Source organism: Amborella trichopoda, chromosome 8, assembly GCF_054954075.1.
Source record: "Amborella trichopoda isolate Santa Cruz 75 chromosome 8, AtrichopodaSantaCruz75HAP2 v2.0, whole genome shotgun sequence".
Classification (NCBI taxonomy): domain Eukaryota; kingdom Viridiplantae; phylum Streptophyta; class Magnoliopsida; order Amborellales; family Amborellaceae; genus Amborella; species Amborella trichopoda.
The window spans coordinates 2,146,651-2,166,286 of NC_142343.1; the positions used below are offsets into that span (position 1 = coordinate 2,146,651).

Consider the following 19,636-nt stretch of genomic DNA (forward strand, 5'->3'; position numbering starts at 1 on the left):
ATCACTAACAATGAGCTGTAGATTTTAGAACTCCTAAACAAGATGGCTCAAAGTTCGAATCGCTTTGTGGATAGTTCTACCTTTTTTATGGGAAATTTATCAAGATGTGAACTATTTAACATTGTACCCATATTGTTTGAAGGTTCATAATAACATTGCCCACAACTTTAACAAAAGTTCTTCATGGCTCAATTTTAGGACCGGCAATTGGCCTGGTCTCCCACTCCTGTAAGACCCAAGTCACTCTCTCTCTGGTTCAAAAACCTCTCTCTCTCGAACTGGTGATTGTGTTTTTTTTAAGTGATTTTTAAATTAAATAAAAAATAGATAAGTTGACATCATGGATCCTTTTTCTTTTTTTTCAATGGTAAATATATCATGGATCCTTTTTTTTTTTTTTCAATGTTAAATATATCATGGATCTTTTTTATAATTTTTTTTTTCTAAAAAAATTTGTAGACAATGAGCCAGTTAAACTTTTGTACATAAAAGTCACAAACCCCCCTATGCTTCATATTTAAACTTAAAACCGGGCAGCTGAATTGTGCAATTTTGTCTTAGCCAAATTTTGTAAAAGAGAGAGAGAGAGAAAGACTTCTTATTTCTATGTAACATCGTAGTCATGTCTACCGTTTTAGAGCATCTTAACCCATTAAAGACACGATCCTCTTCCAACTTTTAAAAAACTTGAATATCTTTTATTCGAATTTCTTAAAAGTACTTAATATCACATCAAATATTATTTTTATTTTAAAAACGTACCAACGTGTCATATCTAAATGACTATTATTTGCATAGGTGCTTCCCAATTCACACTACATGCATATACGTGTGTTTGCAATATAATCTACAAAACAAAGAGTATCAAAGTTTTTTCTTAGTAATTAAGTCATATTGGTTCCTATCCATTTTTGAAATTTTTGAAATAGATTAAGAGTTAGTTTTTTATAAATGTTAGTGGGTTATGAGATTGAAATTTTGAAAACCACAACATGATAACTAGGTATGAGGTGTTACACCACGATTGAGCCATTTTCCCATAGAGAGTATCAAAGTTATCTTGAGAGATATGGGTGTGAACGGGTTGGGTTTAGGTTGGCATTGCCTCATACCTGGCTAAGTAAATCTTAGTTGAACTTAGGCTTGATTTGACCTCTGGGTTTGGTCTAAGCAATTGGATCTAGGCTCAACTCGCCTGGTCAAATCCAGAGTTGCTCAAAATAAAAATTTATTAATTTCATATTATATGTATAATTATAACCATTCATGTTATTAAAATTTTTACAGGGTGTGGTTTCTATTAGGTTGCAATCTTTAACAATCCAATTAAGGTGCACCTTCAAATTTTATCTTAATATGTAATTTTGGTGTAAATTTTTTTTAGGATTTTCTTAAAAGCTATTTTCATCTCTAATTATATAATATTAAACTCAAAAAATCTTTAAAATCAGGTAAATATAGAAACATATGAAAATCTTAAAAATAGACAGTCTAGATAATGTGTTGCAAGATGCACTATTTTTTGGACTCAAATCTTCTTTTATTCATATTCATACATTTGGATGTCGAGATGATTAATTAAAAGGTTTTTCAACATCAAAACAACCTTTTCCGATGAATTTTTAAGATACATTTGTAATTCCACATTTTAAGATTGCTTCCTTAGATAAATTTTTCTTTTTTTTATATAGTCAGCTCGACTTCGACCCACACCCAACCTGACCTGACTTGATAAGGTCCAACGTGCACTCAAACCAATACCCGGTCCGGGCCAAGACCCGCCCGGACATCCATATCCAAGATAAAGCATCACAGTCCCTCTTAGGAGAGAGAGATTCCACCCTCAGTCTGAGTTTTGTTCCATGCTTCAAAGAGCTTTTGGCCTCAGATCTCCCCTTTCTGTACACTATACATGAATCTAGAGAGAGAAAGATCTTTCTCTCTCTACTGTCAATGTGTGCATAAGCTACAGGTCGCAGCAAAGGTTCGAAAGGTCAGACGACAAGTAAGTCTCGAACTATCTATTTCAGCTGTTGATTCCCTCTCTGCATCTTTTCCCGAGCAACTTTCTCTCTCTACATGTTTTCCAGAGCAAATCTCTCTCTCTACATATTTTCCTGAACAAATACACACTTATGAAAGAAACTCAGAAACGATATAGTACACGAACACCATGTACACTTACTTGAGCTCAACCGTGAGGGTTAGGGATAGAGGGCCTCTCTCTTTTCACCATTTTTCTCTCTCTAATGGAAGAACAGAGCACTGTGCTTATGGTTTAGATGGAGCGTCTCTCTCTTTGAACGATTTTTCTCTCTCGAATCGAAGAGCAGAATGCTATGCTTTTGCGTTTCCCTTTTATGGGGTTGGTCTTTGCCCCAGAATAACCAGTGGCCTCAGGCAATCTACACTGATATATTGGTCGACGTGTAAAAGTAGGATTGCCCCAAATGCTTATTCTAAGCTTCCTAGAGAGAGAAAGCTTGCTAGAGAGAGAGAGTTGAGTTATGGGTCATGCAGAGCTCTTAGGAAATGTAGAGAGAGAAAGTTTCCATGTATGGTGTGGGAGGAAGATATGGAGAGAGAAGAGTTTGTTAATGAAATGCTTGGCCTGTTAATGGGTGATGAAAAGAATGGAAATTGCACCGAGACAGGGGATTGTTGCTGTAGATGCCATGGAAGAAACTCCAATAACAAAAATGGAGTAAGGTTTGCTGAATCACAAGTAATGTTTTCATGGGAAATTGAGGAAATGCAGAATTGTGCTTCTGATAGAGAGAAGAGAGAGAAAGTTGAGAGAAATGGGGAAAGGAAGAGGGAATTGGGGGCAAAAGCTTCACAGAAGATGGAGATTCGCCGAGATGGTTTTTCTGAAACAGCTCAGAGAGAAAGATGTCAAGGTAACAAGGAAGAGAGCAGTGGATTAATGAGAGAAAGTTCACATAAAATAAAGGTTCATGAAAATGCGGTTTCTGAATCGGATTGGAGAGAGAGAACTTCAGGGAAAGATGAAATAAAAAATCAATCAAATTCGAGGATATCTCAAATAACAGATATTCGTGAAGTTAATGTTTCTAAAAAAAAAACAGATATTCGTGAAGTTGGTGTTTCTGAAAGAGATAAGAGAGAGAGATTTTCAGCAAAGGTAGATGAGAGAGATTATGCTTCTTCATATGTTGCTTCTGAAACCGATAAGAAAGGGAGAATTGAGAGGAAGGTGGATGAGAGAGATTATGGGGCTTCATATGGTTTTAACAGGGTATCGAATGAAATGTCCACTACCTCTTCTCATGGTTTTGAAAAAGACTACAATTTTGAGTTAGAAGAAACCAATAAATCGACTGTAAATAATCATAGAGCCACGAGAATAGAAGAGAGCCATAACTATTCAATATCATGCGATCTGCAAAGGAAACCAATGATAAATCCAACAGAAAATGTCAGGTTCTCTGAATTGAGAGATTCATCAAGGAGTAATAATGAGGCGATGAGGAGAGAGAGAATCAATACTTACAGTTCTGAAGCATCAGCTAGTAATAGCAAGAATTTAACAGCTGGGAGAACGGTCTCCGAGAGAGAGGAAGCGATCCTTCAGCAGGACGTTATGGGTAGTTCTTATATAGAGATGCATAATAGAGCCCATAAAGATGATATAAGGAGAGAGAGAACAAATGTAACTGTAAAGGATCAATTTGAAAATCTTGAGGATCATGTGATTTGTAAAGAAGATTTATCAAAGCGTTCGGCTTCTTCAAAAGTCGGTATTGTAAGAGACTCTGCAGAGAATGTGGTGAGAGATAGAGCAGATGCTGACCAATATGATGAATTTTCTAGGATTGGAGGAACTGATATCAAAAGAGTTTCAAAAGAGTCTCAGAGGCTTTCTGGGGTGGACATTGTGGGGCGAGAAAATGACGAATTAGGCTCAAAGCTGGATTGGGTCCAGGAATCTGATCACAGACAGCAAGAACTCATGATAGATTCGCAACAAAAGGTTCAGAATAAAGCAGAAGGATACATCATCAAGCATCATGAATCAGACTCTAAGTTCCACCAGCTGAAGCAGATCACAGGGAGAGAAGAAAAGCAATTCGCTTCAAAGATGACTGGGGTTCAAGAATCTGAACAAGAAAAGCAAGAATTTGTTGTAGATTCACAAAGGATTCGAGACAAAGCTGAGGGCTTTGTTGGTGGGTCTCATGTTTCAGACACTAAACCAAAATACTCGATCCATATTAGAGAGAAAGAAGATGAAAATTTAACCTCAAATTCGAAGTGGGTTGAAGAATCTGGGCAAACGAGCCAAAAATTAACAGTTGAGTCAGGAGGTATGGTTCAAAAGAGGTCAGAAGAATCCCAAGTTGAGCATCACCTTTCGAGTACTAATTCAAACAAGCAAAGGCAGGAAGTCTCAGGTTCACATGATTATCATGAAAAAGGAAAATCAACTTATGAGGTTGAGATAGAAAGAGCTTCTAGTCAGACATTTTCTCTCTCCGATCAAACTGTCTCTGACCATTTGGTGGAGGATAATCCAAGGGTTGTCGCTACTATAACTCATAGTTCTGGGCCTTCTATAGAAGGGTTCGAGACAAAGGGGCCGTCTGATGAAATGTGGGATGTTTCAGGCCCATCTGCTCTCTCTACAACTGGAGCTGGTACAGGAAAGCCACCTTTACCAGCTGGAAATACCATTGTTAAGAGGTCAAGCAAGTCGCTGTGGTCTTATATTGCAGATATAATTCGAAAAGGTTGGGGTCCCACGCACACTGAACCTTCTCATTCAACACCAAAGTCTGGTAATAAGAGCTCAACTACTGAGTCAGGTGGTAGTGAGGCCTGGTTTTCAGGTCATGAACCAGATGATGATAATTCCAAAAAAAGGGAGAAAATGAGTAGGCAAGAAGACCCATTGCCACTAAAAAAACCAGTGGACCAACCTCTAAATCAGAGGCAAGAAGGTTTTGGAGCAGTGGATTTGCATGAGAGAGTAGCGCAGGAGGACATTAAGGTCTCTACTTCTACAGGATATGTGGAAAGAGGTTCAATTCGAAGACGGGCGTCTTTCACATCTGGAAAAGACTATGGTTCAATGAGAAATGAGAAGGGTACATTGGAGGAAGTGGTTTCTTCGAGTTCATCTGTTTATGAATCCCCATTGCCTCAGAGATTCGTTGAAGCCACAACTGGAGGAGAAAAATCTTCAGAAACCAGTGAAAATATGGTATCACCATCACCTCAGAGTTTCATAGAAGCAACCATTGAGGGAGCAAAACCTGTAGAAACCAATAAACCAGTGGTGGTGTTTGATAAGACTGGTGCTAGTAGCTCAATAACTGAATTGCATGGAGGAAGTGCTAGGGCGAGACTTCTTGAAGATGCTCAGATTGAGGAGAGAGAAGGAGAACTGAGGGCCAGGAAGCTTAAAAGGAACATGCAAGTCCAGAAAGAAAGGTTTGAGTTGTGGGAGGAAGCCTTCAAATTGGAAACTGAGCAGAGAAAAGCTGATGAATTCTTCATGCGGGAAGCTTTATCGGAAGCCAAGAAGGCTGGAGACAATTGGGAAGTGCCTGTTGGGGCTGTACTAGTACAAAATGGGAAAATAATTGCCCGAGGCTACAACCTGTAAGTATTCAATCTTGAACCTACCTTACAACTTATAGTGGAAACCAATTTCTTGCACTATATATTGCAATGGACTATGAAATGGTAGTTATTGGGTCATCACCATCAAATGAAATGATGGATGGTGATGGAGAGAGCGTGGGACTCACCATGCCCCAATGGTGGGCCTTGCTCTCTCTCCACGACACTGATCATTTCATTGGATGGTGATGACATATATCCCTTGAATGTATTTTTATGCATCTATTCTCCTCCTGTATAAATCAATCTTTTTGCTGTCTTAACTGCTGCTCTCTACCTTTTCTGCCAAAATAATGCATATAATATTTCCTCTCACCCCCTCATAAAAATGAATTCGATAACTACTGACTTAAGTTTTTATCTTTATTGATTAATAATAAATATTAATATTCTAGCTTTAACTCACTACAACTCTTTCATGCATTTGCAGTGTTGAAGAGTCTCGAGATTCAACTGCCCATGCTGAGATGATTTGCATCAGAGAGGCATCTAATCTGCTCAAAAGTTGGCGCCTTGCGGTATTCATTCTTTTTCCCTGTTTGTTCAGGCTCCTGATAACATAGCCTACCTATAACATGCTCATGCATCTGATCGATAAGTGTTATAGTTTTATCCAGGATTTAAAAATCTCTGATTTATTTGCGTGAACCGATCCCGAACAGGTTCGGTGGGTGGATGATCGGGGTCTATACAACCTGGTTGATCACGTGACTCCCACTGATTTTACACTTTAATATCTCTTTAGGGTACTTTGACCGGAGAATCGGCCAATCTGTATCAGCCCAGCGGGTGACCTAGTCAGTCACCTGAAACTGGTTTTCAGATATGAAATGGAAGAGAGTTTTTGCATTGTTAACTTCATGATGTCCAAGAATGATCTTTGTTCTTCTTCGTAACTTGCTTCGTGACTTTGTATTATTTCGTGGCTCTTAATAAATATTATAATATTTTATTTTATAATCTTAGAGTGTCAGTCACTGCTATTGTTGTAGACATTCTAATCATTAGTTCAAAACGTGTATTATTTTGTGCTTATCTAAAATCAAACGAAATTCCTGGAACTAAATATTTCGATGATGTCAGGGAAGACAACTAGGGAGAGGTCTATGGTAGTTTAGGGTTAGTCTGGGAAAAGCTATTTAAGAGACTAGAAATTTCAGTAGTTTAGCGTCTCATTATTGGGTTTCGAAGCCTCTTTTAGCAGGTTGCAGTTTGGAAACCCATTGGAGACAGGTTGCTGGATCAAAGACTTTTCCTATATAGCCATAGACTGGAGACTCAAAACAGATATTAGAAAACAACGATTGCTTAATTATTATAGTATTGATTTTGGAATCTTCATATTTTGTGTTAACTATGTCGTCAAGTATTGCCCATGCGCTACAGTTGGTGGGGAACCTGCTTTGGGAAAAAATGTATCAGTAGCTCATATGCCATGGGAAGGCTACAATTTTGAAGATGAGGTAGCAATTAGCAAATGTCTAAAGTACCGCATGAGTAGATATATAGGAATCCCAATCTGCCGAATTACTCAGCCTACAATTTTCTACATCCTTGGTCTCTTCATTCTGTCACATCTGACAGCATTTTCCAAGTTTCTCACTCTATCCCACTACTACTCCTTACTCAAAGTTCTTGGTATCCATGAAAGATTTGGGAAGTTTGAACCTTCAGAGAAATGAGTTTTTGGCTTGTGAAACGGTGGAGGTGAATGTTTTTGTGCGGAGGTTGAGAAGGTGATTAGAAACGGAAGACAAGAGTAGATATAGTTTGGTGGTTGATGGGGTTGAGGAGAAGGTAATGGCTCTTATGAATATTTGATGGTTGACCTTTAGTTGTCCCTGGGAATGGGGTTGAGGTCGTGGTGGTAGTACCACTTGCCCTCATTTTGTCAAGAGGGCAAGTTTTATAAATAAAAACTCCAGATGTATCCGAGTTTTTCCCTTTAAATAATTATCCATGTTGAATTGAGTCAATTGACTAATACATGGAAGGCTTTAAAAAGACAAGGGGAAGGCCTCACAGAACATGGAAGGAAGTAGTGAGAAAAGATATAGTGACTTGTGCTGTAATTGAGGGTATGGCCCTTGATAGAACGGAATGGCAAAACATGATGCATATAACTGACCCCAAATAGTTGGGATAAAGGTCAGTTGATGATGATGATGATGAATTGACTAATACGTGATACCTTCCAATATGGTAGCCTTAGGGTATGACTTAGATGATGAGTTGGGTTTGATTATTTACAACTTGTTTTGCTTAAAGACTAGAAGATGTCTAAGTTTCCTTAGACAAAAATTTGAGAAGCTCGGTAAGTTTTTCCAAGTTAACTGTTTGACTGGGCAGTTGACTTGGACTTGGCAGTGATCAAATTCGGCACCGAGTTCAAATTTCCTGCTGCATGTACAGAGACACTGTTGAGTTCTTTGTAGTTCTAAGCAACTCTTGCCAATCCTTTTGACCTTAAAATGGAGTTCTTTTCTGTTTGTTTGGTAATAAAAGAGAATCTTTCGGTACAGAAAAATAGAAAGTTCCTAGTTTGCTTTGAGCTTCCTGTTTGTCCTTATGCCCAGGGCCCTAGGCTGCATAAACTCTAGCTAAGCATGTGGCAACTTCTTTACCTTCACATTTCTCAATGATTGCTGCCAACATGATAGGGAGTGTATGAAATCCTGAACAGTGTTCTCCGACTAAGAAGAGCTGTCTCAGACTCTCTGGAGTCACTCGAGCTAGGGTACCGAGCCCAAAATAACCCCCAACTCAGGGAGTATATAATATTTCTTCATCTTTGATCATAGATTTGACCATTTATGTTCAAAATTTGCCCGTAGATATATCCACGGATGGATCACATTTGTGCAAAAACCATCAAAGTCCACAGATTTGAGATATCAAAGATTTTGATGTAGGTTTTGCTGCTTTTGCTCACTTGAAAAATTGTGATTTCTTGGCTGTCATCGGTTGATTTTTTATGAAATTTGTACCCTTTTTTAGGTTCTTCATCCAATCATAAACTTGTTTCTAACCTGAAATACAATTTATCTCGGATTTGTGAGTTTTTATTTCGGATTTACTCTTCACCTGAAACTTTTAAGAGCTCGGATCAACAAGGTCAGAACTCAAATCCAAATCTGGTTTGGGGGTTTTGATTTGGGGTGTCAAAGGAAGCTTTGACAAAAATTGGAGGCATCGATTTATCTCTAGAGCAAAGGTTGGAAGACTGCCCTCAAAATTTTAGGTAAATTTCATTTTTTTTTTACAATCTAAGTTTATAGAATTGATGTAGTTAAATTTGTTTTTCCATTTCCATCTTGTATCTACTGTTTATGACTTCTATGATTTTTTTATTTGCTTATTTTCCCCATGTTTCCTATTTTATGGGGTCTTGACCAACTCAAGACGAACTCGGGCAAGTGGACTCAGACTCGCCTGATTGTCTTGGCTCTGCCAGTTTCCAAGTTCTGTCCCTAAGCCATTTTGTCAAACATTGATACTGAGGCTTGCGACCTTAGATTTGTGAGACATAAGGTAGTAGCACCTTGGAGGAGTTTGCTGCAGATCTTTGAGACGATCAATTTGCTAGTAGTGTCCTGTTCCCATGGATGCTAAAAAGTTGCTGATTCCTCCACTTAGGGATTCGGGGGCAGGGGTGGTATGAGCTATCATAGATTTGTGTTCTTTTTGTTTTTGTTTTTTTTATTTTTTTAATCAGAACCCGATATGACATAAACAAGATATCATAGGATTATAGTGGATTGACAAACATTTTTTTTTACACCATATTGGTTGATGTATATTGTTTCTACTGTACCTTTGTTCATTAATAGAGTATTGAATATTTTGTGTCTCTGTGTTCTGTAAATTTTTCATGCCCTTTCTCACAACTGTTTCATACACCAAATTGTTAGATTTCCATGTTAGAGCATTATTGTGTAGGCATTAGTCTTTCCTTTCATACCAAAGGTGCCCTTAACAAGGATATAATGTTTCAATTTAATTGAACAATTGGAGCAATACTAGGACATATCTGTTTTACCTAATATACTAAATTTCCCCTTAGAAACCACAAATGTATGTTTTCTTAAATTTAGAATGTTTTGCCACTTGATGTTGGCATAAATTCAGTCGTGCCCATGGAGGGAAATGCCCCAATAGAGTGTACTGTCTCATGCAATTTTTACTAGCTTTATCGTATGGTTGGTTTGTAACTTATAATTATGTGGGATAGATACACCACAAGGCCACAAATGAAGTTACACTTGACCATCATGAGTGATTACCAGTCTTTGGTCACATACACATTAGTTTGTCTCTATATATGTATGTGCATATGAAGGGGACTCGTTGCAAGAGAGATATCGTGACCTGTTCTTACTTTTTAACTGAGTCTATTTCCTCATCACATATATCGGTCTCTCCAACATTTCTTTTCCCTCGCCCTGACATTTTTAATACACTCCAAAATACCTTTCTTTCCTATGTATTCAAGATATTTCCTAAGATTTGAATGATCCAAAATACCCCAATTTTGTTTGTGCGCACATTTACACACGCACAATACATTCACATGCATGCATGCTCTCACACATGCACAATTGTCAGTGTGTATGCTCAATATGAATGATGATAAACTATGTGGATATCCGAAGTGGAGCAATTTTCTGCAGGCTTTTCTTCAATATCATATGATTCCCAAACTTCTTTCTGAAACTTTTACAATATCCCATCTCTGTAAAGTACTCGAATCACTTCTGAAATGCCTTATGACCCAGAAACACCACAAACATGGAACCGCTCTTTATAAATGTGTTTTGTTGACTTGTGATTCTTGTGTTATTCCATGCGTTCACCTCTATTTTGCTTGTGGTTTTTAGGATACTACCCTTTATGTGACACTTGAGCCATGCCCCATGTGTGCGGGGGCCATTCTTCAAGCTAGGATTGATGTTGTGGTATGGGGGGCTCCTAACAGGCTCTTAGGAGCTGATGGTAGTTGGGTCAGGTATGTATTATATGATATTATTATCAACAAGTTCATATCTGGAGGTGCCATACCTTGCTAAGGAATTTCATAACCTGTTTCTTTTAGGGCAAGTTTGGTATGCTTGAAATACTTCCGTGAAAGTATTTTTGCATGAAAGAACTCTCTCATGTGATTACATGTGGGAGTTTTTTCACAGCACTTGGTGTGAGAAATTGCGTCAGAACCAATTGGTGTGAAAAAACTCCCACACCTAATCACATGAGTAATTCTTTCATGTAAAAATACTGTCACATTAGTATTTTCACGCATACCAAGCGTGCCCTTTGTTTTAACTTTGTTAACGTGCATGAAGACTATTTTGCTCTCTCTCTCTCTCTCTCTCTAAGATGTGTTTTGCCGCCCATTTCCTTTCTCTCTCCTTGTTCTCTTTCTCATGATCTATTCTGCAGCATTGTTGCTCTAGCTCTTTCTCACTCTAAAATTTGTGCAATTTGCAGCCTTTTTCCTTCTGGTGCAGGTGAAGAAGGGAAAAGTGGGTCGGATCAATTGAACCAAAGGGCAGGTCCTATCCATCCTTTCCACCCCAACATAACAGTTAGGCGTGGAGTTTTGGCTACGGAATGCTCAGAGGTGATGCAAGAGTTCTTCCAACTAAGAAGGAAGGCCAAGAAAAAACCAGAGACCCCACCACCTGAACCTTCTTGGCTTCCTGTGTCAAACCACCCTTCCAAATTCCTCACCAAAATTCATGACGCTTTTGGCATGATGTTTTGTTCGTAGGACTCTCGGGACATGCCTTTTTCTAACTATTGAGTCCGTAACATTATATGCATCTTGAGCTTCTTTCCTTCTCTTTCTCCGTTATTTCCTCTTGATTTCTATGAAATCTAGCATTATTAGAAATGTATTTATTTGTTCTCTTTTTACAAGTTATTTTTTCTTACTTTGTTAATGGCAACGTTATACCAATCAGGCTGTTTCATGAGACTGTAGACAAATAAAAATATTTTTTAGTATAAGAAGGTCACAATCATGGTTGAATGTCATATGTGAAATCTAATGATTAGGGATTGTCTTTCCTCCATACCTGATTTCATATTTAATACTTAATAGTGATTGTGAAATTTTTGTACCATTAGAAAACAATTAGTTTCCTGTTAAGCTCTTTCTTCCCCCCCTCTCCCGGCCGTTTTCTTTTTCGTTCTTATAATTTGTTCAGTAGTTTATTTTGAGGTAGGATGGAAGTGGGGGTTCTACTTTTTCTATCCAATTTTTCAAGTCCTAGAGTTGCTTTTGCATTGGGTTTTACCTGAAGGAGTGAATAAACAGTATGCACTAGTGGGAGAATAGACTATAATAACGACATTGAACCTTTGAAATTGAACTTTGATACACTCCTGTGTGGACTTATAGTGTACATCTGCTCCCTTGGTTAGAAGATCTATTTATGAAGGTATTTTTAATATGAAATTTTGAGAACTACTTAAGTATACTAGATGATTATTTTGACAGTAAAAAATTTAAAATTTAAATTTCATAACACTTAGATCTCTATTTCTAAAAATTAGATGGTCTTTTTCAATTATGAGATATTATATTTTCAAGCACACGGAGGGTTCAATTAAAAAATTACTTTTACGAAGTTTAATCTACGGAATGAAGATATTACATCCCAAAATTTGGGATCCTAAAATTAATCCTAGTGGGAGTTTTCCCCGTGGGGGTAAATGTACACCATTCTCACGCGGGAGCATAATATCTTTTGGATATAAGTATCCAGTGAAAATTAGCGCAAAGCCAGTAAATTCCCGCCCCCTCTTTACTTCAGTTTTCCCTGAATTTTCCCTTTCTATTTTTACTTCTCGCCGAAGACGATGAACCTTCTTCTCCCCGTGAATCATCAAACCCTAATTCTCTCTCGTAAAACCCTAGCTTCTTCTCCTGCAAATTCCTCAAATTTGGGCCATAGAAACCATCAACTTCTTAGCCATTCTTGTCTCTGGAGTCCAGAAATCTTCAGAGGCCATCATCTGCGGAGTCGCCGGAAAATTTTCCCGCCAAATGCTGGCAATAAATTCCGGCGATTCTCCATTACAGGGTACAGCGAGCTTCCTGATTCCGGCAATGGATCTTCCTCATTTGCGGAGGAATCTAGGGTTTCTAGTGGTGGTTTGCAGGGTTCGAGTGCTTTGGAGTTCATCACTTCGGAGAGGGTGAAGGTAGTGGCCATGCTTGGATTAGCTCTAGCTCTGTGCAATGCTGATAGAGTTGTGATGTCAGTTGTGATTGTTCCTTTGTCGATGACTCATGGCTGGAGCAAGAGTTTCGCTGGAGTGGTTCAGGTAAGTTTCACCATTCTCTCTCTCTCTCTCTCTCTCTCTCTCTCTCTCTCTCTCTCTCTCTCTCTCTCTCTCTCTCTCTCTCTCTCTTCTCTCTCTCTCTCTCTCTCTCTCTCTCTCTCTTATCTCTGTTATTTGCGATGTGTGACTTGATTGAATATGGATAGTGCCTTTCTGGTTGCTCTCTCTCTCTCTCTCTGAGAAATCTGGTCATTGATATTGAGAAGAATTAAATTAAAGTTGGTAAAATTGACTATTGGAAAATAGCAGCAATGTTGAATTTTACTTGATTGTCCACTGAATTGACTAATTCATCAGTCTCTGTATCTGTATATGCGTTTTGATCTATTAACTATGCGTAACTTAATTGCCTGGAAGGAGGATGGGTCCACCCCTCTCTCTCTCTCTCTCTCTCTCTCTCTCTCTCTCTCTCTCTCTCTCTCTCTCCATGTGTATGTGACAAGTGGGGGAGTTGCTGATATGATCGTAATCAGTATCACAGTCTCATTGTTATGAACTGCTTAAGTTCTTTAATATAATACAAGCGGCAAAATTGAGAGTCGCGCAAATTTTTCTTCATACCTTCCCAATTGTTTATGACTTCATGTTCAGTGTCTATAATGCTAATTAAAGTAGATATGTAAAGTTTTGGCACCTACAATCTTACCCTCTCCATTTTTTTATTCTGGATTCAATGCATGATAAAAAAATTCTCGAAACAAATCTTTGATCACTTTTTGTTTAACTGAAAAGTTTCTAGTACTTTAGCTAAATACGATACCTTAATCATCTACTTTTGTGCTTTTCATGAAAAGCTAGATGTGTTACAGGTTTATATTGTTGGGGAAGTATATGATAATCCAATGTACCCATAATCCAATTGAGTCATCACCATCCATTGAAGTAATTTGGATGGTGATGCACAGAGAGTGGTATCTACGAGAACACAACATGACCATGACAGTGGATCCCACTCTCTATCTATGGTTCTCCATACTACATTGGATTATAACATACTTTCCCTTTGTATTGTGGTTGTGATGATTTTAATTTCCAATGTACTACTTTTGTTTGGACATGGGTCTTCTTCAGCGAGCCTCCTTACCATTTCCAATCATAAAAGGTGCTATTCCAACAGCCATTTATAAATTTCGGGCTCTTTAAGTTGCTAACTGATGGCCATTTACAAATTTTGGTCTGCTTTTTTATTGTATAAGTTGCCTGCTTAAGCTGCTAGCTAATAACCATTTTGAATATTTGGTCTGCTTCCATGATTGTTTAAGTTGCTAGCTGATAATCATTTATCAAATTGTTTCTTTCCCTGAATTTATAGTATAGCTAACTGATAACTATTTTTGAACTGTGGTATGATAGAACCTTATTGTTGGTTGATGTCCTCTAGTTCCTAATTCATTGCAGCTACTAATCGCAGTCATCTTTTCTATGGGGATACTTAATATCACCTATAGCTGGAGGAATGCTGGTTGATTATTACGGTGGTAAGATAGTCATGGCATGGGGTGTGGCCATATGGTCAGTTGCCACTTTTCTTACTCCATGGGCTGCAAACCACTCACTGTTGGCCCTACTTGCCATGCGAGTTTTGCTTGGTGTTGCTGAAGGTGTGGCTCTTCCTAGCATGAACAACATGGTCTCAAGGTATTGCACCTTTAATCTTCATGCTAATATATCTTGGTTGGGCCTGGTCCTTAATTTGGTTCACGCTAGTGGTAAGCATGCTCTTTAATTTATGTGCTTCTTAGTTTGCTTTACTCTCTCTCTCTCTCTCTCTAAATTGCTAACTTATGTTGTTAGTCATTGAACTTAATCTCTCTTATAGGTGGTTTCCTCGAACAGAGCGATCAAGGGCTGTTGCTCTTGCAATGGCTGGATTTCAACTAGGGTGTGCAATTGGGCTCATTGTATCCCCTATTATCATGTCTCAGATTGGAGTGTTTGGACCATTTGTGATATTTGGGTTGTGTGGGTTTCTTTGGGTTTTGGTATGGGTATCTGCAACATCAAGTACTCCTATGCTTCATCCTCAAATATCAAAATATGAGTTGGATTATATCCTAGACAAGAGGCCAGGACCTTCGGGGTCTACTGCAATGAAGTTACCAAAAAGTGCTAAAGGTTTACCTCCTTTCAAGGTTCTACTATCAAAGTTACCTGTATGGGCTCTTATGTGTGCAAATGCTATGCACAGCTGGGTAATTCCTTTTGCACTTTATCTCTTTAATATCTCGGTGTGGAGATTATAAAGTTATTCTATTCCACGATGAGGAAGAATATTGCAATCCAATGAACGGCCTCAAAAAAACAAAAAATTACAATCCAATGGACTTTGGAAAACCATATTTCCTGGGGTCATTATCATCCAATGAAATGATGGATGATGATGGAGAGAGAGTAGGACCCTCAAGAAAAGGGAGTGATTTGAATGGTGGATCCCACTCTTTGTCATCACTGACTACCATTTCAATTGATGGTGGTGTCCTTAATGATTATATGGTTTTCAAATAATCAAATGGACTATTCATAAAAAGAATAATCAAATGGACTTCAGCATACTTTCATGTAATGGTTGAATATTACTTTGTACATCCTTAATTGGGTCTCTCTCCCCCCTCCCAAAAAATCCTCCCTTCCTCACCCACCAATATACATACACACACACAAAAAAAAAAGATGTGTTTAATTTAATGTGATGTATGATAATATACTCTTTTCTTTTTCTCTATTTGCAGGGTTACTTTATCGTTCTCTCATGGATGCCCATTTACTTCAACACAGTAAGGTTCATCTCAGTGTCTTAGTAGTATGTTATCTATAGCAAGTTTCTAGTTACTTCGATATTGTTCATCCATAATCCTGTAACATTGGGTGTGGTCTTCCGTGCAACAGATTTATCATGTAGACCTTAGGCAAGCAGCATGGTTTAGTGCATTCCCATGGTTTATGATGGCGACTCTAGGCTATGTTGCAGGTGCTGCCTCAGATATGTTGATTCGATCTGGTTTCAGTGTCACATTTACTCGCAAGGTTATGCAGGTAATTCAAAGGCAAATGTTACAATATGGCTCATTTGTCTTTTACTTTCCATCAGTTGTGAGAAAGGTGAAATATGCTATGATCCATATGATCATTGAAAAGCTTTGTTGATTTGGTAATAAATGATAGTGTAATCAATTGATGGACGGTGATGGAGAGAGCAGAGCTACCATTTCGGTAATGACACGTGTTCGTGTGCCCCATTCTCTTTATCACCATCTCTCAATTGGTTGTATTCACAATAACACATACAATCGTAGGTTTTTCTATGATCATTTATCATCTTTGAGAAAACATTTTATCAAGGAGACAGATGAAAGTTAGCAGTTAATGCCAGCATTATGCTTAAGATTCGTGCTTCACATGTTTTACTTGATTCCCTTTATCTACTGTAATATACCCCTCTGAAAATTTGTGACTTAAAAATGGTTGAAGTATTGGGTTTTTGTGCTAGGCCTTACCCATTTTTTGTATAGGGCTACCCTTTTGGGGAAGTCCATTCTTTTGGCGAGAGGCCCGGTGTGTGGTTTCCCTCTATGCACCATTGTATTTATTCCCTTCTTTCAATGCAACAGTCAACAGCATCCAAAAAAAAAAATTGGTTGAAGTAATATCATTGCTAGGGGTGCAAACAAGTGTGGTGACCTGTTCCTGGTCTGAACCCAAGCGTTCTGGTCCGTGTCTAAGAGACTTGACCCAGCACGGCCTGGGTCCGGCCCAGATCAAGTTGGCCCACTGGTCAAAAATCTTAAGTAATCAGGTCTAAAATTATTAATGTGTGTTCGTTTTTACGGGGTCAAAACCCAAATTTCGCTTGTTTCAATTATGATAATAAACTCCTCTATATTGCTGTTTTTTTAGTCAATTGGCTTTGTTGGTCCTGGGATTTGCCTTCTTGGTTTAAATTCAGCAAAGTCCCCTTCTATTGCTTCCATTTGGCTTATGGTGGCTCTTGGATTGAAGTCTTTTGGCCATGCTGGTTTTCTAGTAAATATCCAGGTAAGGAGAAATAGAGAAGGCTGTTCAATTTGGTGTTTGTTTTTATTCATGTTAATGGCCTTTCTAACTGTTTCTCTCTCATGTGATCAGGAGATTGCTCCACAGTATACTGGTGTTTTACATGGTATTTTTCTTCTGATATGCTTTTACTATACTGCTTTTCCGATCAAATGTCATAGTGCTTCTTAGTTTTTTGAGAGACTTATGGTTGGGTCCCTTGGGGTTTTACATGGTACTTTTCTTCTCCTATGATGTCCCATAGAAATCACAGAGAGGGTAACTTCTTCCTGGGTGACCAAGGGGTATCCGTTACTCTCTCTCTCTCTCTCTCTCTCTCGGGGGTTGGGTGGTGTTGTAATGGATGTGGGATATGTCCACAGGTCTATCGAATACGGCTGGGACGTTGGCAGCTATCCTGGGGACGGTTGGAGTGGGTTTCTTTGTGGAGCTGATAGGTTCCTTCCATGGCTTTCTCACTCTTACTGCTTCACTCTATTTGCTCTCTGCTCTTTTCTGGAACCTCTTTGCTACAGGTGAACAGGTGGTTTTCGATTGATAAAATCACCCTTGTGGCGAGCGAGCCTCACTTCCAATGACGTTTTGCACCATGTAATTGTTTCTCATTCAGGGGCCTAGCAGCTACGTTGGCTGTGTATGAGAGAAAGAGATTATTTTTTACTTATGTCTTTTTCAAAGAGGCTCGAGAATTAGAGAGGGGGTGTTTTTTTTTTTTTTGGATGCGGTTAGCCTGCGGCAAGCTCACGTATTGGAGAAATACGGGATTGGCAATAAATGTATTTTTTAAATGTAATTTGATCCTAATTTTCAGAAAATATATAATCTTTAACATGAAGATCATGAATATGGAAAAATAAAATAAATGGTAAAATCTAGAAATAATAATTTTAGTAAGAAAACATGTGGACCGTTAGTTTTCAGATAGAACACCTTTACATTTTTTGGATCGCATATGTAGAAATGTTGTCCAAAAATAGTTTTCTATTATATTAAGAAAACAAACATTTGGACTGTTAGTTACCATTGTTTTTAGATGGACCACCTATTTGCATTGATCTTGTAGATGGATACTTTATAATGCATATTGTAGAAATATGGTCCAGCCTTTAGACCATATGTTGTAGAAACGTGGTCCAGTTAGAGGCCTCTGGACCGCATATTATAGATTTTGGGTGTGTAGGTGGGGTTTGCTTCTGGCGTACAAAAAACGAGAGAGAGATCTTTTAGTTGATCGGATGAAAGCAACTAGTGAGATTTGGTTGAGACAGCACGGTGTGAAAGAGGTTGTGAGAGATAGAGATCATTATGCAAGAAGCATAAATTGTTGAGAGAGAAAACTACTACGTATTGATTTGGGCTTGGGGTTTTGATTTGGTAAGTTAGGTTTCTATGAGGCCTAGACTTTATAAAAATAAAATAAAGTCTCACCTCAAATCTTCAAATTACAGTTTGTTATTTACAAAGGAAGGCGTTACTTATTTTGATAGAGTTGCAGCCCTATCAAATCATTTTTCTAAGTTGATTAAGTTTGTAGCACTACATCCCAAGGTCCATTCTATTGCTTAGCTGCTCAAAAGTTCAGCGTTTATTGTGAACCAAAAAAATGATGGGTCACCTAGTTTCATTTTTCGGAACGAACTCATGGGTTATAAATTCAGACTCTTGGTTTTCCTTTACCAAATTCATGCATTTGGCAGGAAACACATGTTTAAGGTACGAGAAATCACAAACTTAAAACGGGCTCATTGATACAACAATTCTAGAGTCGGTCAATTCTTTCCAATTACATGGACCTTCTCAATCTTAATATCTCCTAGTCCTATGACCCAACGCTCCATCATTTTCCTTTTTTCTTTCTGTTTTTTTTTATTAGATTTCCTATATTTTCTTTTTTGCACACCTACTTCCCCCTCTATATAGAAACTATTGATTTCGATCGAAATTTATCACAGCATTTTTAGGGTAGAACATTCAATTTTTAATGCAAGATTACAATCACGTGAACTCACAATTTAAAGCGTATCACAGTTCAAGAAATTTTATTTTGGACTTCAACCAAATTTTTAATAGGCAATGATGACTCTGCCTTCCTAAATACCAAAAAATTGGTAAGTCCTAATCGTGTGCATTTCTTTACCTCAAGGACTAGAACATTATAGGATGTCTTTGGACATTTTTGGATTAAAAAGCAGTATTCTTTTAAGTTCCATTCCTGAGGTCCAAGTTAGCATTCCTAAAAAATATAAAAATTTGTACTTAGAAATTTCAATCCTTGATCAATGTTTTTTAACTATTTTGAAAAACAATATTTTGTAATACTGGAAAAGGTTTATACAAGGTGACAATCTTATACTCTAGAGGTAAAGTGCACGTAAAACTCCATCTAAAAAAAGTTGTTCTGATATCGAAAAATCCTATAATTTATCATCTCAAACTTGAGAAATATAGAATTAAAAATAAAAATTTCAAGTCTAAAAAACAATACATATTGTAACAAAGCGTCTAAACAATTGATTTCCAAAAATTGTGTATATATTTGCTTTACCCAAGCAATTTTCAGAACTTAAAAATTTTATAATTAGATGTGAATATA

General features: G+C 37.8%; 2 protein-coding genes across 3 annotated transcripts; both read left to right on the top strand.

Moving 5' to 3' along the window:
• The first annotated feature begins 1,827 nt into the window (after window positions 1-1,827).
• On the top strand, window positions 1,828-11,649 carry TADA (tRNA arginine adenosine deaminase). The gene is made up of 4 exons (XM_006848034.4): window positions 1,828-5,625; window positions 6,077-6,164; window positions 10,524-10,651; window positions 11,131-11,649. Exons 1-4 carry the CDS (start codon window positions 2,174-2,176, stop codon window positions 11,411-11,413), a joined length of 3,951 nt encoding a protein of 1,316 aa, XP_006848097.3. The 5' UTR covers window positions 1,828-2,173; the 3' UTR covers window positions 11,414-11,649.
• A 637-nt stretch (window positions 11,650-12,286) lies between these two features.
• LOC18437834 (putative anion transporter 4, chloroplastic) lies at window positions 12,287-17,878 on the top strand. 2 transcript variants are annotated; one of them, XM_006848033.4, is made up of 8 exons: window positions 12,287-12,975; window positions 14,405-14,631; window positions 14,813-15,185; window positions 15,723-15,767; window positions 15,880-16,026; window positions 16,888-17,025; window positions 17,116-17,149; window positions 17,406-17,878. In XM_006848033.4, the coding sequence occupies exons 1-8, from the start codon at window positions 12,508-12,510 to the stop codon at window positions 17,579-17,581; spliced, it is 1,608 nt and encodes a 535-aa protein (XP_006848096.3). In that variant the 5' UTR covers window positions 12,287-12,507; the 3' UTR covers window positions 17,582-17,878. The 2 variants fall into 2 exon arrangements, with proteins under 2 accessions (XP_006848096.3, XP_020525348.1); XM_020669689.2 differs by having other exon boundaries at window positions 12,433-12,975; window positions 14,392-14,631.
• The last annotated feature ends 1,758 nt before the right edge of the window (window positions 17,879-19,636 follow it).